At 45.0% G+C, this 14,964-nt stretch overlaps 1 protein-coding gene across 2 annotated transcripts in view; it reads left to right on the top strand.

Annotated features, from left to right (window-relative positions):
- UBXN7 (UBX domain protein 7) overlaps positions 1-14,964 on the top strand; it is a 34,559-nt gene that overhangs the window by 8,684 nt on the left and 10,911 nt on the right. For both annotated transcript variants that reach the window (XM_065073048.1, XM_021286416.2), the window contains exons 4-9: positions 417-482; positions 3,348-3,460; positions 11,845-11,991; positions 12,382-12,472; positions 13,317-13,444; positions 14,384-14,777. In XM_065073048.1, coding sequence (XP_064929120.1) covers positions 417-482; positions 3,348-3,460; positions 11,845-11,991; positions 12,382-12,472; positions 13,317-13,444; positions 14,384-14,777 — 939 coding nt within the window. The remainder of the gene's footprint in view (positions 1-416; positions 483-3,347; positions 3,461-11,844; positions 11,992-12,381; positions 12,473-13,316; positions 13,445-14,383; positions 14,778-14,964) is intronic.

The following is a 14,964-nucleotide window of genomic DNA, read 5'->3' as shown; positions in this document are numbered from 1 at the left end:
ACATGATCCATGCTGAAGGTTTCCTTGTGGATGGTGATGCTGAATCCAGTGGGAGAGCTTGACTGTTGCCAGGCCAGCCAAGAAGTTGGGATAGGACCTGGCTAAGATATTAGAAAATAATAGAAATGAATTGCGGAAAAAAACAAATGCATTTCCTAATAAAGAAAATATTATTCTGTGGCCCTTAATCTTTTGAAGTTTTTCGTCTGCTTGAAGGTCTTTTGCAAAAATCTTGGCTGGAATTGGGATACGTTGATGCTGTGGTGGCACTTGCAGTGCACAGTGATCGACTCCCCCATCATTCAGGCTGGGGTTCCTATTCTGTTGTCCACACATGATGGAGAGTACCAATATGTAAATATACTGATAGCATACTTTTAAAATAATAACTGAAATGCTTTTTCTTTTCCCCATAGCTCCTAAAAGACGTAGACCTGCGCGCTCAATATTTGATGGTTTTCGGGATTTCCAAACAGAAACCAGTAAGTGTCTACTGATCAGTAAGCTGGAGGTTCTGTTTTTTAATGCAAGATGGAAAAATAGTTTCCATTGTAGGCTATACCAGCTTTCCATTCTTGAATGGTTTTTAAATTGCCTACTGTATAGCAGAAATATTTCTTTAATAACGTTATTAGGCTGTTCGGTTTTGTAGTGTCAGTACTGTTTGCTCATAGATAAGGTTGTTAGTTTCTCGTTCTGACGTGGCTGAAGGGAAAGTAGAGTAATGGACACACAAAGCAGGTGGTGAAGATGCTGGTCCATACAGAAACAAAACCTGCAGACAGTGTGTTCCGTCTGCTTTCCTATGGCAAATATTTTCTTGGTAACTCTTAAAAAATCCTTTTTTCTGCTCTGGTGAATTAGAAAGGGGGAAGAATCTAACACCCACACAGAAATTAAGTTCTTCCACTGAATTTTTCTTGGTAGCCAGTGGTCATTCTGGCACTTGAGTTAGATTTGAGTAGCCCTGATGCTTCTTCCTTGGACGTGCACAAGGTTCTCATTAATTTAATTGCTCTTAACCACCGTCTATCTGCTCATACACAGAATCTCCAAATGGCAAAGCACTGGGTGTTATTTACACCGTTCGGTTTTATAGAACAGGATTCTTTGAGAGCAGAACACCACATATTTCACAGTGGAGTAAGAGCTGTTGTGCAGTTATCACTGATGTTGCTGGAGTGATTAAGGGCTCTAACCATGGACCAGTTCCTGTGTCGTTACGTGCTGTTTGATGCCAAATTGAAAATAAGCATCCACATCTACTTTCTTTCCCCTGACAGGTTTGGTCAGGGTTTTCCAGTAATGAATTTGTCAAGTACTAAAGTCACTGGCAACTGAAAATACACCATTTACAGAATCATCGTAGCCTGAAATGTTCTTCTCACCTCCACTTTGTTATAAGACATTTAGAGATGCGCGATATGTAAAACCGTTGCAAGGGTTTATGATGGAACTTTATTATGCTTTTTGGTAAAAATATATAGATGAATATCACTGGCTGTTTGTGAAAAAGCAAGTGGCCCTGGCCATGAAAATCAGGATTATTTCCTGGCTCCCAAGCCTGATCCACTGGCATTTTTTTCTTCCCTGTGGAGATCCAGTGTCTGCTCAAAAATGGTTTATATACTATGGCCCATTGACAGCTTCTGGAATTTTTTCACCCGACTCCATTCCATAAAATACATTGTACCACTGCATTTTTAGGTAAGAGGTTACTGTGATTTACCTTCATTGTATATGACTGTGTGTATGTAGGAAATATATTCTGTATTATTTTGAATGGAATTCGTACCACTAAAAGAAACCTACTCCAAGTGTGGTACTTAGGGATAAACAAATCTGAAAACCCTGAAAGAGACAGTGGCATCCTGAGTCTATTCTGGAGAGAGAAGAAATTTAATATAAACATCCAAAGATATTTTTGTATGTCAGCCAAGTCTGTAGTGGATTTTTTTGCTTGTTTGTTTCTTTTTCTTTGGAATTGCAAGAAGTAGAAATATTGGAATAGAAATATTCTGAGTAAAAGTGATGATCACAGAATCCCAGAATGTCAGGGACTGGAAGGGATCTGGAAAGCTCATCCAGTGCAATCCCCCCATGGAGCAGGAACACCCAGATGAGGTTACACAGGAAGGTGTCCAGGCGGGTTGGAATGTCTGCAGAGAAGGAGACTCCACAACCTCCCTGGGCAGCCTGGGCCAGGCTCTGACACCCTCACCACCAACAAGTTTCTTCTCAAATTTAAGTGGACCCTCCCATGTTCCAGTTTGCACCCATTGCCCCTTGTCCTGTCACTGGTTGTCACCCAGAAGAGCCTGGCTCCATCCTGCTGACACTCCCCCTTTCCATATTGATCCCCAGGAATGAGTCACCCCTCAGTCTCCTCTTGTCCAGCTCCAGAGCCCCAGCTCCCTCAGCCTTTCCTCACCTGGGAGATGCTCCACTCCCTTCAGCATCTTGGTGGCTGCGCTGGACTCTCTCCAGCAGTTCCCTGTCCTGCTGGAACTGAGGGGCCACCACTGGACACGAGATTCCAGGTGTGGTCTCCCCAGGGCAGAGCAGAGGGGCAGGAGAACCTCTCTGACCTACTGACCACCCCCTTCTAACCCACCCCAGGTACCATTGGCCTTCCTGGCCACAAGGGCCCAGTGCTGGCTCATGGTCACCCTGCTGTCCCCAGGACCCCCAGGTCCCTTTCCCATACGCTGCTCTCTAATAGGTCATTCCCCAACTTACACTGGAACCTGGGGTTGTTCCTGCCCAGATTCAAGACTCTGCACTTGCCCTTTTTCTATTTCATTAAATTTCTCCCCACCCAGCTCTCCAGCCTGTCCAGGTCTCTGGATGGCAGCACAGCTTCCAGTGTCAGCTTCTACTCCCAGCTTGGTGTCATCAGCAAACTTGCTGACAGTCACTCTATTCCCTCATCTAAGTCATTGATGAATATATTGAATAATACTGGTCCCAGTACTGACCCCTGAGGCACTGCACCAGATACAGGCCTCCAACTGGATTCCGCCCCGTGATGCTACAATCTAGCTCAGTTTCCCTTTTTAAAAGCATTGCTGGAGCAAGTCAGGTTTTGGGTTCGTTTTTATTTGTCATTTGTTTTCAAATACTGTCCTATGACCCCCTCTGCTGCTACTCATATTTATTAAGATGTTTTTTAAAAGTGCTTGAGAAAGCTGGGGCAAGTGGGATTCTTACCTTACGTAGCAGCTTATCTTGTTCAGTGTGGTCTGACCTTGTGACTTCAGTACCAAAGTTTTGTGTGTGACATACAATAAATCCGTATTGTGAGTATTTTGTCTGACCGAGCTTCCTTTCCTCTTGGGGCTGTGCAGTTCGGCAGGAGCAGGAGCTACGGAACGGAGGGGCGGTGGATAAGAAACTCACCACTCTTGCCGACCTCTTCAGGCCTCCCATCGACCTGATGCACAAAGGCAGCTTTGAAACGGTGAGTTGGGAAATTTAGCCGCAATTCCTCCTATGATGACTGCATGGGGTGTGGAAACCTTGTGCCAGGCTGCTGGTGTGTGTGGATCCATATGTTGGGTGATCAGAAAGTTACAAAGGACCATATAGTGGTAAATATTTGATGGGCCGCATATGGAAATGTCAGTGACTTATTGAAGGACTTAACTGCTTGTATTTCAGTGTGGCAAATCACACTTGGTGAAAGACTGTGCTGCACAAAGGAAGCTTCTCAAAATGGGAAAATTGCATCCCTTGAAGTATCTCTGTGTGGCACGGTACAGAAAAGGCTGAAATAAGATTTATTTTGAGGGGTGAGCCAGAACTTCGCAAAGGGCTGGAGAGTTTGTGGCGCAGCCCTGTGAGTAATCTCAGGCGGAGTTATGGTACCACGGCAAAGAGTCTTCTGGTTTTCTGACTTTATTTGAGATCTTGCTCCTCTGCGAAACCACAGCGGTTGCCTTTTGCATCTGGTAGTGATGGAAAACATATCCAAGAGATTATCTGCTTGAAGAGGGGACCGTTAGCCTTAAATAATTTCAGGTGTCACCTTTTCTGCCTGTGTGGATCTAGTCATACATTATGATATGGATCAGCGACTTAACTAATGATTAGAGAATATAGAAATTGGTATATATTTGTATTTTTTGAGTCTATAATTTTCAGTTTTTCTTCAGAAGTCGCAGTTACTACTTAACTTCCACCTGCTCATCTTTAAGTAGCTGAGATTGATGATGGTTATTCTATGGTGATTTCATGAGAATGCAAATTAATGATCAAATGGTGCAATACAGATTTTGCAAACGGTGCTGGAGATCTGGCTCGGTGAGCTGAACACAAAGATTATTTCCATTCTTTACACATTTGCCAACCACGAGAGCACTACTGGGGAATTTTTAGAGAAGCGCTGTGTGCCTTTATTGAGTTTCCAGCTTTCGTCCTCTTGGCCTCAGCTCTCATTTTATGCTTCAAAAATCACTACAGGTCGCTTGGCTTGTCACTAATTCCTGTGTGCTGACAGTGCCCTCTGTATGTTTAACCTTCTAACAGAATTCCAGGTTTGGCAGGGTGTTAACGGGGAGTTTCTGCATCCTCGGTGAGTGATTTGGTGTGATGAGAGCAGGTTGAAGTAGTTGGTGTTGAGGCATCTCTGCCTTGTGTTGTGTGGTTTAGGATTTACTGCAGACGAAGTTGTGTCGCGTCCTCCAAGCCCTTTGTTCAGAGCAAATGCGTGGTTAACGGTGATAATAAAGGGAATTGCCATGAAAATGGCTGGTGCTGCTCCAGACTGGAACACGTACAGTCTGCAAGTGCCCTGTGACCTTCACTGTGACACAGATGTGTGTCCATCGTTCCTCCTGCCTTGCTGAAAACTTTAGCAATAGTGATTGTGGCATCCACCACAGTCCAAAGTCCTTTCAGAGAGTGAAATAACTGATTGATAGATTTGATTGTCCTACCCAGTTTCCCCAAAAATAAGCCCTACCCCAAAAATAAGCCCTAGCATGATTTTTCAGGATGCTCAAAATATAAGCTGTCCCGTCCCAACAGATGGGATGAGGGATGAGTTAACTCTGAATGCGACACGCACCCTGACTCAACAGATGAGATCAGGTGTGAGTTAACTCCGGGTCATTCTGCGCGGCAATGCGAAGTGAATGACAGACAATCACTCTGGGTGTCCAATTATGAATTTACTAAAAGCACATGGTGGAATACAAATTACAGCAGTCAGTGACTTGGCAAAAGTGTGTCATAGTACCACAGAACTTATCAATGCATTGACAGCAAAAGCCCTTCTAAAAATGGTGGATTGGCAACAATTAGTAACTGTAATGCAAAACTTAACAAGACTTTAGCAGCAGAACTTACAATGATATTACTTTACATGTTTAAGAAAAAGGAACAGGGAGAGAAGAGGACAACTAAGATATCAGAAAGAGAAAGGGAGAGAGAAAGAGAGACAGAGAGGGAGAGTAAGATGTAACCACTCCACAGGTACATCGGTCCCACGATGACCTCTGGAGGGGAGGATGCGTTGAAGATTTACACACTGCCAACCTGTATCATATGTGAGGTTGTTTTATAACCCAGTTCATTTACATGTGAGATAGGAGGGGGCGGCTCATCTCCTCCCTCTGCTCGCTCTTCATGCTCATTAGGAAGACTCTTCTGGAAATGGGTCAGGGGTCTTCAAACTAGGGGAAAGTTCATGGTATTGACCAGAAGTGAGTTGTCTTGCCCATCAGGGGTAGCTGTTGGTTTGTGGTTTCTTCTGGTAGTTGGTTGTCCGACAGATGGTTCACCTCTATCATCCCAATTAGGCCATGAGACCTTTTATAGCAACACTGTTAATTGTCCTTATCTTCCAAGGTGTCTACCTCCATGGCCATAAAACTTCAGGAAAGATGAGGTGTCATCTACCTCTTCCTCCCAAAGTAACAAAAACCAGACGTTTAAGGCATAACAAGGTCTTTGTTCTGCTAAGCATGGGGGGAGTGCTTCAAGGTTGTCACATAAGCCCTACTCCAAAAATAAGCCCTAGTTACAGTTCATTTTAAAAGTCCATTTAAATAGTGTCCAGGCAGCTATATATGTACAAAAGTAAAATTAATTGGCACTAGAATGCAGCAGGACAGATGGACCCTTCAGCAAGAAAAACAGACAGCAGACAGTTGCATTGCTGCTGTGCTACGAGCAGGCAACGTGGACAAGAGGCGCTTGCTTAAGGAAATGAGAAATTGAGACCAATGGTTCTAAAGGGAGTCACAAGAAATTGACGATGGAATTCAGAGTTGGAGAGTTATGCTCAAGTTCCAGAATGTGATGATATGACTGTATTTGAATAAATGTTGATTTCTTGTTCAAGAATAAATGCAGATTGTTGTTCATGGAAAGATAAGACATCCCCTTAAAATCTGCCCTAACGCATCTTTTGGAGCAAAAATTAATATAAGACCCTGTCTTATTTTCAGGGAAGCAGAGTAAAATCTCAAACAGGGTGGGGGGAAGCAGTTTGTGTATATACCTTGTCCTGTTCTGTGCACTAACTCAAATGGAAAGACATGTACCCTTATTGATATTCACCTGTTTGTGTTCTGGTGCAGTTCCTTGTCCCATGGGACCCCTTCATTTCAAACTGCTGCTCCTCACCTTCATTGCCATAAAAATCTTTGGCTTTTCTGTTTGTTGGCCATTTTCCCTTTCTGTGGATCCAATGACCAGAGTCTCTCAAAATTCATCTCTAGCAAGCTGCTATTAGCTTCTTCCTTCTCTGTGTGCTTAGGTAAACATATATAAACTATATAATAAATCAGAGATGTTTGTCATGTTCAAAGTACCAAAGACTAAATACTGTCATTTTGATGCTCTTGTAGTTTAGTATTAATCTAAGTGGGGTATATAATAATAATATAATGTTTGGAGAGCTCTGCAAGAACATTCTGCCAGTGTTGTGCCACGTACATGTATCATAGAATCATTTAGGATTTATGACTTTATTCAAACTTAGCAAGAGTGGGGGCAACTGGTCTTAATAAGCTCGCTCATGTTTTCATGTATATTTGTTGCTCCTCTTTGGGTACTCCAAGGTTGATTTTCTTAGTAAGTAGATTTCGTTATCTTTGTCTTTCACCAAGAAACCTCATTTTTCTTCAGTTACAAAGAGTTTTTGTTATCAGTAAGGTGCAAAAAGTTGCCATTTCATTAACTCCGTAATACCAGCTTTTAAGCGCAGGTGAGAATTACCTTCCATTGGAGAGATGTTTCCGAGTGTTGAGCACCATTCATTTTATTTTGTACTTGCAGTTGGTGACAGAGCAGTGTGCTTCACATACAGCACAACTCCTGATCCCCGTGCTCCTAAAGTTAAGTGTGTGATTAGCTTAATTACACCGCTGCAATGTGCTGAAAAGTACTTGATACAGAAAATCTGCAAATCTGATCCTTCGTTCTGAACACGCAGCTGAGCCACGAGGTGTTAGTGACCTGGTGGAACGGTGCTACGTAAGCCAGTGAGATGCTAACCTGAATCTTTTTCCTTATTAGAAAATTTCAGAGAAACTTTCACGGCTTAAAGACACAGTGTCACTAAAATGTCTGCGTTTGAGGAGCGTTATGTGATTGGGCTGTTAAGAGTCAGTTAAGATTGCACAAGACGTTTTGAACTGTCATTTCCTGCCTGAAATACTGAGCTTTAATTTGTATTAAGCTTCAGAGTGGAATGTACTAGGGATAAATCAGTGGAGTCTAAGAAATACAAGGCATATTTGGTGTGTAATTTATTTAAACAACACCATGGTTTTGTTCTAATGTCAAAGATTGCTTTTGAGAATTGCAGATGTTCATATCCCCAAATTGACTTAATTTTCAGTTCTTGTTTAGGGAGGAGATAGTTCTGGTATGTGCAGTTCTGTGCTTGACACTCATTTCAGTACTTCTGTGTACATCATATTGCAGAGTTTCAAGTCCATCTATGTGAAGTTTACTCATTTTACAACCTAAACCTTTGCCAACTGCTCCCTGCTTTACAACCTATACGATTGTTTTCTCTTTGTACAAAGAGAGCGGCAATAGTTTGGAAGTTAATCTAGTCATTAACAGAATCGCAGAGTGTCAGGGATTGGAAGGGCCCTGGAAAGCTCATCCAGTGCAATCCCCCCATGGAGCAGGAACACCCAGATGAGGTTACACAGGAAGGTGTCCAGGCGGGTTGGAATGTCTGCAGAGAAGGAGACTCCACAACCTCCCTGGGCAGCCTGGGCCAGGCTCTGACACCCTCACCGGGAACAAGTTTCTTCTCAAATTTAAATGGAACCTCCTGTGTTCCAGTTTGAACCCATTGCCCCTTGTCCTATCACTGGTTGTCACCCAGAAGAGCCTGGCTCCATCCTCCTGACACTCCCCCTTCCCATATTGATCCCCAGGAATGAGTCACCCCTCAGTCTCCTCTTGTCCAGCTCCAGAGCCCCAGCTCCCTCAGCCTTTCCTCACACGGGAGATGCTCCACTCCCTTCAGCATCTTGGTGGCTGCGCTGGACTCTCTCCAGCAGTTCCCTGTCCTGCTGGAACTGAGGGGCCACCACTGGACACGAGATTCCAGGTGTGGTCTCCCCAGGGCAGAGCAGAGGGGCAGGAGAACCTCTCTGACCTACTGACCACCCCCTTCTAACCCACCCCAGGTACCATTGGCCTTCCTGGCCACAAGGGCCCAGTGCTGGCTCATGGTCACCCTGCTGTCCCCAGGACCCGCAGGTCCCTTTCCCCTACACTGCTCTCCAACAGGTCCTTCCCCAACTTACACTGGAACCTGGGGTTGTTCCTGCCCAGATTCAAGACTCTACACTTGCCCTTGTTCTATTTCATTAAACTTTTCCCTGCCCAGCTCTCCAGCCTGTCCAGGTCTCTGGATGGCAGCACAGCTTCCAGTGTCAGCCGCTCCTCCCAGATTGGTGTCATCAGCAAACTTGCTGATAGTGCACTCAAACAGTGCAACTGTCTTTGCATGGGGTGCTTCTGGCCTGGCCTGCAGATGCACCTGAGGCACAGGAGTGGATGGTTGATGGAAGTTTGTACGCCCTGGCCTGGGCAAGAAGTGTGAGCGTAGCTAAAATGGGATATTTCTTGTTAGATATCCCGTGCTCTGACTTGCTGTCGCCTGTTATCTTCCCAGCTGAATCATGTTGATGAGCATGTTTGGAGGGTCACAAGGTGCCAGCTCTGCTTCCTTGGTTCTCTCTGCTGACTGTGGGAGCAGAAAAGCTCCACAAAGCTGAGCAAGGAAAAACCACCACCACATCGATAAACAGTACACAGTTCAGAGAAGTCAAACGAGAGGCAAACGTGTTATTTTAGTGATGCAAGAGCTAGAGGTTATCCCATGAGATCCAGTACTGAGTGTAAAACAAGACCTGTTTCACATACCGTCTAACCAGGAAAGGCTGAGGGAGCTGGGGCTCTGGAGCTGGAGAAGAGGAGACTGAGGGGTGGCTCATACATGGGGATCAATATGGAAAGGGGGAGTGTCAGGAGGATGGAGCCGGGCTCTTCTGGGTGACAACCAGTGACAGGACAAGGGGCAATGGGTGCAAACTGGAACACGGGAGGTTCCACTTGAATGTGAGAAGCAACTTGTTGGGGGTGGGGGTGGCAGAGCCTGGCCCAGGCTGCCCAGGGAGGTTGTGGAGTCTCCTTCTCTGCAGACATTCCAACCTGCCTGGACACCTTCCTGTGTAACCTCATCTGGGTGTTCCTGCCCCATGGGGGGATTGCACTGGATGAGCTTTCCAGGGCCCTTCCAGTCCCTGACACTCTGGGATTCTGTAACCAGTTTTCTGGTTTGGTGCTGTAAGTTGTCATAGTGCTGAAAAACGTGAAGGCGTAGAAAGGGTAAGGGTAAACTTGAGGCAAATTGAATTTGGTTTGTATCTGAGATCCACTACCTCTTTTCTTTTAAACTTCTTGCTCTGCCATAGGGTTTATACCTCAGAGGAGGAGAAATGGGGGACAGCTGCTGTTGGAAATGGTGGATCTAAAGCCATCAGGCACAGCTTTTGGGATACACGAGCCAGCTCTTTTTGTCACTTTCTTTGTTCTTTTGTCACTTTACCAAAATGACCCACCAATATGATCTCCAAATCCGCAGCGATTCTTCCTGCCACACTCTTCTCCTTCCTCCCACCTCTGAAAAACCCCAGTAGCTGTGCAAGAGCCGAGCCGTGTGTGTGTGAGACGGCAGCAATTTCACTGTGTCCTTTTTCAATGTCCAGTGCGAACCCTGTTGTTTCTAGAAGGAAGTTTAAAGTAGTTTTGAAAGCTGTACCTGCCGCTGTAGTTGAAAACTCCTCTTTGCAAATGCTCTGTGTAGATTTCCCTTTGAGGTCCTTAAAATGGGGGAGAGGTAGAGCCAGCTTTTCACTAATGTTGAAAAATATACAGAGTAAGTGTAGGAGAGTGTGATACGCTTTCCAGCTTTCTAGTTATGTATTTTTGGGTTTGTTCTTTTAATGCAGTGTGGATTACGTTAGAACACAGGACAATCCAGTTGACTCAGATAACAAGGATTTTTGTTCCCTTTAAACTTGGGCGGTACCTCCAGGCCTCGTTTTAAACTGATTTCCTAGAATTAGTTCTCCAAATCCACAGTAAGCTCGAACCAGGTATTTTCAATAAAAGCATAATGCCTGTATTTAAGACCCTTACCAGTTATTTAGGTGTCATCTGCCCCACTTTTCTCTCCTGGTGAGCAAATACTGAATTCTGACACTATAGCATTAGTGGTGAGTGGTTAGCACGCGGTCCCTTGGGAGAACAGGAGGACTATTCCATGCTTCTACATCCATATTTTTTTCCTTTGAGTAAAATAAAATTAGCTCTGCAGGTCACTTGGCCACACAGTTCAATTTTGTAGACTGAGATTTTTTACCTTGTGGAGTTAATAAGTGTGTGGGGTTCCCATGTCTGTCCATCCCTCATTGGACAGACTGATGGTTCAAAAGTGCACTGGCTAAAATTAATTTTAAAATTAAAACAAAAAATTGGTTTGGGGAACAAAATATCGCCCAAAACAGCAACGTCATTCTAATCCCTTTGCTAAGTGCATTACCAACACACTTATCAATAAATACCTTTTGTTTCTTTTTTAAAAGGAAAGGGAGTTCACGTGCTAGTTCCAGTCTGTGCAGGCGGTGAGCGCATTCCTGCTGTTGATATAGCCCTCTTTTTTCCAACAGGTATGACAGTTCAGCGATCAGAATTACTTTCTTGATCAAACTCCTACCATTAATTGCAAGCGAGCAATCAGACAGTGCCAGCTTTGTGACTCAAAACCAGTAAGATTTCTTCCTGCCTTCCTCCCCACTCGCAGTCCTGATAACGAGCATCACGATAAGAAGGGGTGGCTCATTCGGCAGTTGCACAGTGATAGAGTAACTCAAAACGTGGAGAGAAAAACACGCAGAGAGGGGGTCCTGTTGAATAATTATGCAACCTACCTAATTAGATGATCCACTGGTTTAGCTTTAGAACGAGCAGGTCTTTGTTGTCAGATCAGTTCGATTTACTACGCTCTTTCCCGAACAAATAACTTCATGCAGCGTCCCCGTGTCCCCATCCCCAAGTTGCTTTTCCCCACTCTGCGCTTGGCTCAGTTCGTCGGTGTGATTCTGTAATTAATTCAAACAGTCTCATTTAAAGCAGGTCTTTCAGCCCTGCCCTCTGGTTTTTGGATGCCTTTTCACTACCACTGTCCATCTTTCTCCCTGCAAAGGGGTTTTGGTGAAAAACCCGACAGCGCTAGAAACCATCACTGATCGTTGGTTGTGTCTGGCGCCTTGGTTTTGTCTAACGCAGCTCTCTCTCTGCTTCCAGGCCAAGGAGTGTGGTCAGATGCAGAACAAATGGCTCATGATAAACATTCAGAACGTGCAGGATTTTGCCTGTCAGTGTCTCAACCGCGACGTCTGGAGCAACGAAGCTGTGAAGAACATCATCCGCGAGCATTTCATTTTTTGGCAGGTGAGAATTTTCCTGGGGCCACGCAGGTAACTTGGTGTAGATGGGACAGCAAACAAACCAGACTTTTAAAAATAAAATGGCACTGTTGTGAACTTGCAGAAAAGATACAGTAGCTCATGGAGATGTAGTTTATGGATGTAAATGTAGTTAATGGATATGCATTTGAATGCACAAACTTGCTTTCATTTGTGCATTCTAGATGTTACCTCATACCCCTAATACGTGGAGCATTGGAGATGTATTTTCAGCTTGTCAGAATTACCGACAGCTGCACGTACCGTTTGTAGCATCTACTGTGAAATAGAGGAAAAACTTCGTACGTTTTCAAGGTGCAGTTTGTTTGTGTCCCCTGTCTACCCAGTAATTTGCTTCCCCCGTGGTATTTTGTAGGTGTACCACGACAGCGAGGAGGGACAGAGATACATACAGTTCTATAAATTAGCCGATTTCCCTTATGTCTCCATCCTGGATCCCAGGACGGGTAAGATAAGTGACGCTTGGTTACCTGCAGTTTAAATGTTCCAGGAGAAAGACTGACAGTTTTAGGCTAGAAAACCATCTTCTGCAGTGTGTGTTATGTTCAGCCGAATGACCCCGGTTACGTTGCTTTGCTCTCTGGGAGACCTTGTTGTCCCTGAAAAAGTGAAGTGGAGTGTTTTGGAGGAACTAAGGGAATAAAACTCCCAGGGTTTGCTGCAATTTTGTGTATTGGGTGATTTTACTCATATAATTTAGAAAGTGAAAGTAGTACCACCTGGTGGTGAAGCTCCGAAGTTAATTTTTTAAGTATCCTTTTAAAAGCTACTTGAAATCATATGTTGAATAAACTACATTATTCATGTAAGTGTTACATGAATCTGCTTCATACTCCTTGCACAGTGGCTATGTGACACTCAGCAGTGACTTATTACATTGCATCTTCATTTTGAAACGCTGTTCCGGCTTTGGTTTTCTTTTTTGTTTCAGCTACATTAACCTGAACAGTCAAACTTCTACCTCCCCCCTCCAGCTCTTTTGAAATCGTTACCTTTTCTTTTGGATCCCAACACCCTTTCTTTTTTTATCATCATAAAATGCAACTGTATGAATAGTCTGGTCTCCTACTTCTCAGGACTGAAGTAATCATGTCTGGAATCAGAGCTGGGATTTCTTGCTATTTGACTTAATGAAACTGAAGTTAGGATTCTCCTCTTAGCACTTTACTTACGGAAGCAAATGCTGTTTGCCAAGATGTAAATGACAGCAGTTAAGAATGAACGAATGTTTGCCCAGTAAGCTGCGATCTTGTACTGAAATGATGTTTTGCGACACCTTCTGTTCCCTAGGCCAGAAACTAGTGGAGTGGCACCAGCTGGACGTGACGTCTTTCTTGGATCAAGTGACCGGGTTCCTGAGTGAGCACGGACAGCTGGACGGCCATTCTACCAGCCCTCCCCAAAAATGCTCTCGTTCAGTAAGTACGGGGCCTTCTAGGAGGGCTGGAGTAAGCTGAAATAAAAAACGCCAGCTTGTCTTTATCCAGCTGCACTGCTTCCCGTGCAGCACGATAAACAGAGTTAGTGCAAGAGCATGCAAAAATACGGTGCGCCCGGGAATGCTTTCTCCTGCAGTAACTAATATTTTTTGGTGCGGTTTGTGCTTTTGGCATTTGTTTTGGGTTTAGCAGTCACAGAACTGTGCAGGTGTGGGAGGAAAATCCGTGTGAAACTCCACAGAATCCCAGAGTGTCAGGGACTGGAAGGGCCCTGGAAAGCTCATCCAGTGCAATCCCCCCATGGAGCAGGAACACCCAGATGAGGTTACACAGGAAGGTGTCCAGGCGGGTTGGAATGTCTGCACAGAAGGAGACTCCACAACCTCCCTGGGCAGCCTGGGCCAGGCTCTGCCACCCTCACCCCCAACAAGTTTCTTCTCAAATTTAAGTGGAACCTCCTGTGTTCCAGTTTGCACCCATTGCCCCTTGTCCTGTCACTGGTTGTCACCCAGAAGAGCCTGGCTCCATCCTCCTGACACTCCCCCTTTCCATATTGATCCCCAGGAATGAGTCACCCCTCAGTGTCCTCTTGTCCAGCTCCAGAGCCCCAGCTCCCTCAGCCTTTCCTCACCCGGGAGATGCTCCACTCCCTTCAGCATCTTGGTGGCTGCGCTGGACTCTCTCCAGCAGTTCCCTGTCCTGCTGGAACTGAGGGGCCACAACTGGACACAATATTCCAGATGTGGTCTCAAGGTCTTCTTCTTCCAAGGAGAAGACATTAAGTAGTCTTAGCATGAGTAGCTTCTGCCATTTGTTCCTGACAGGTTTAGTAGCTTCTCTTTGCAAGACTGATGTCCTCTTGACCTTTCATTATATATTTAAAAGCAATTTTGATGCATTTCTGTCTGTACTTGACAGGAGAGCCTCATCGATGCCAGCGAGGACAGCCAGTTGGAAGCTGCCATCAGAGCCTCGTTACAGGAGACACATTTCGATTCCTCGCAGGCCAAGCAGGAGAGTCGGTCAGATGAGGAGTCAGAGTCGGAGCTTTTTTCCGGAAGTGAGGAGTTTATTTCGGTTTGCGGATCTGAGGAGGAGGAGGAATCGGAGGCTCCTGCCAAGTTGAGGAAATCTCCGCACAAGGACTTGGGGTACAAAAAGGAGGAGAACCGGCGGGCTCAGCCTGAGCCCCCCACAAGGACTGACCCGGGGACGACTTCAAATCACAGAGCGCTGCCCTGCGGGGACGCGGGGATGCTGGAGGAGCCGACTGACAAGCCTGAAAGTACGTTTCAGGGCCTAGATGTGAATGGTAAGTTGCCGCTTCCTTTTTTTTTTTAACAGCAGTCAGTGTTTTGCTCTATTTTCTCCTGAAAATCTTTATCTGCTGACAAGCGCGGTTTCATCTCTTGTTTTGAAAAGCTAAATCTTCTCTCTTACTTGGTGCCAGATGTTAGAGGGATTCACCTTGCCAGAATCACAGAATATTAGGGATTGGA

The sequence above is a fragment of the Columba livia genome, chromosome 9 (genome assembly GCF_036013475.1).
Source record: "Columba livia isolate bColLiv1 breed racing homer chromosome 9, bColLiv1.pat.W.v2, whole genome shotgun sequence".
In the NCBI taxonomy this organism is placed as follows: Eukaryota; Metazoa; Chordata; class Aves; order Columbiformes; family Columbidae; genus Columba; species Columba livia.
Note: the sequence above shows the minus strand (reverse complement) of the source record. Positions and strands in the feature narration are given on the sequence as shown.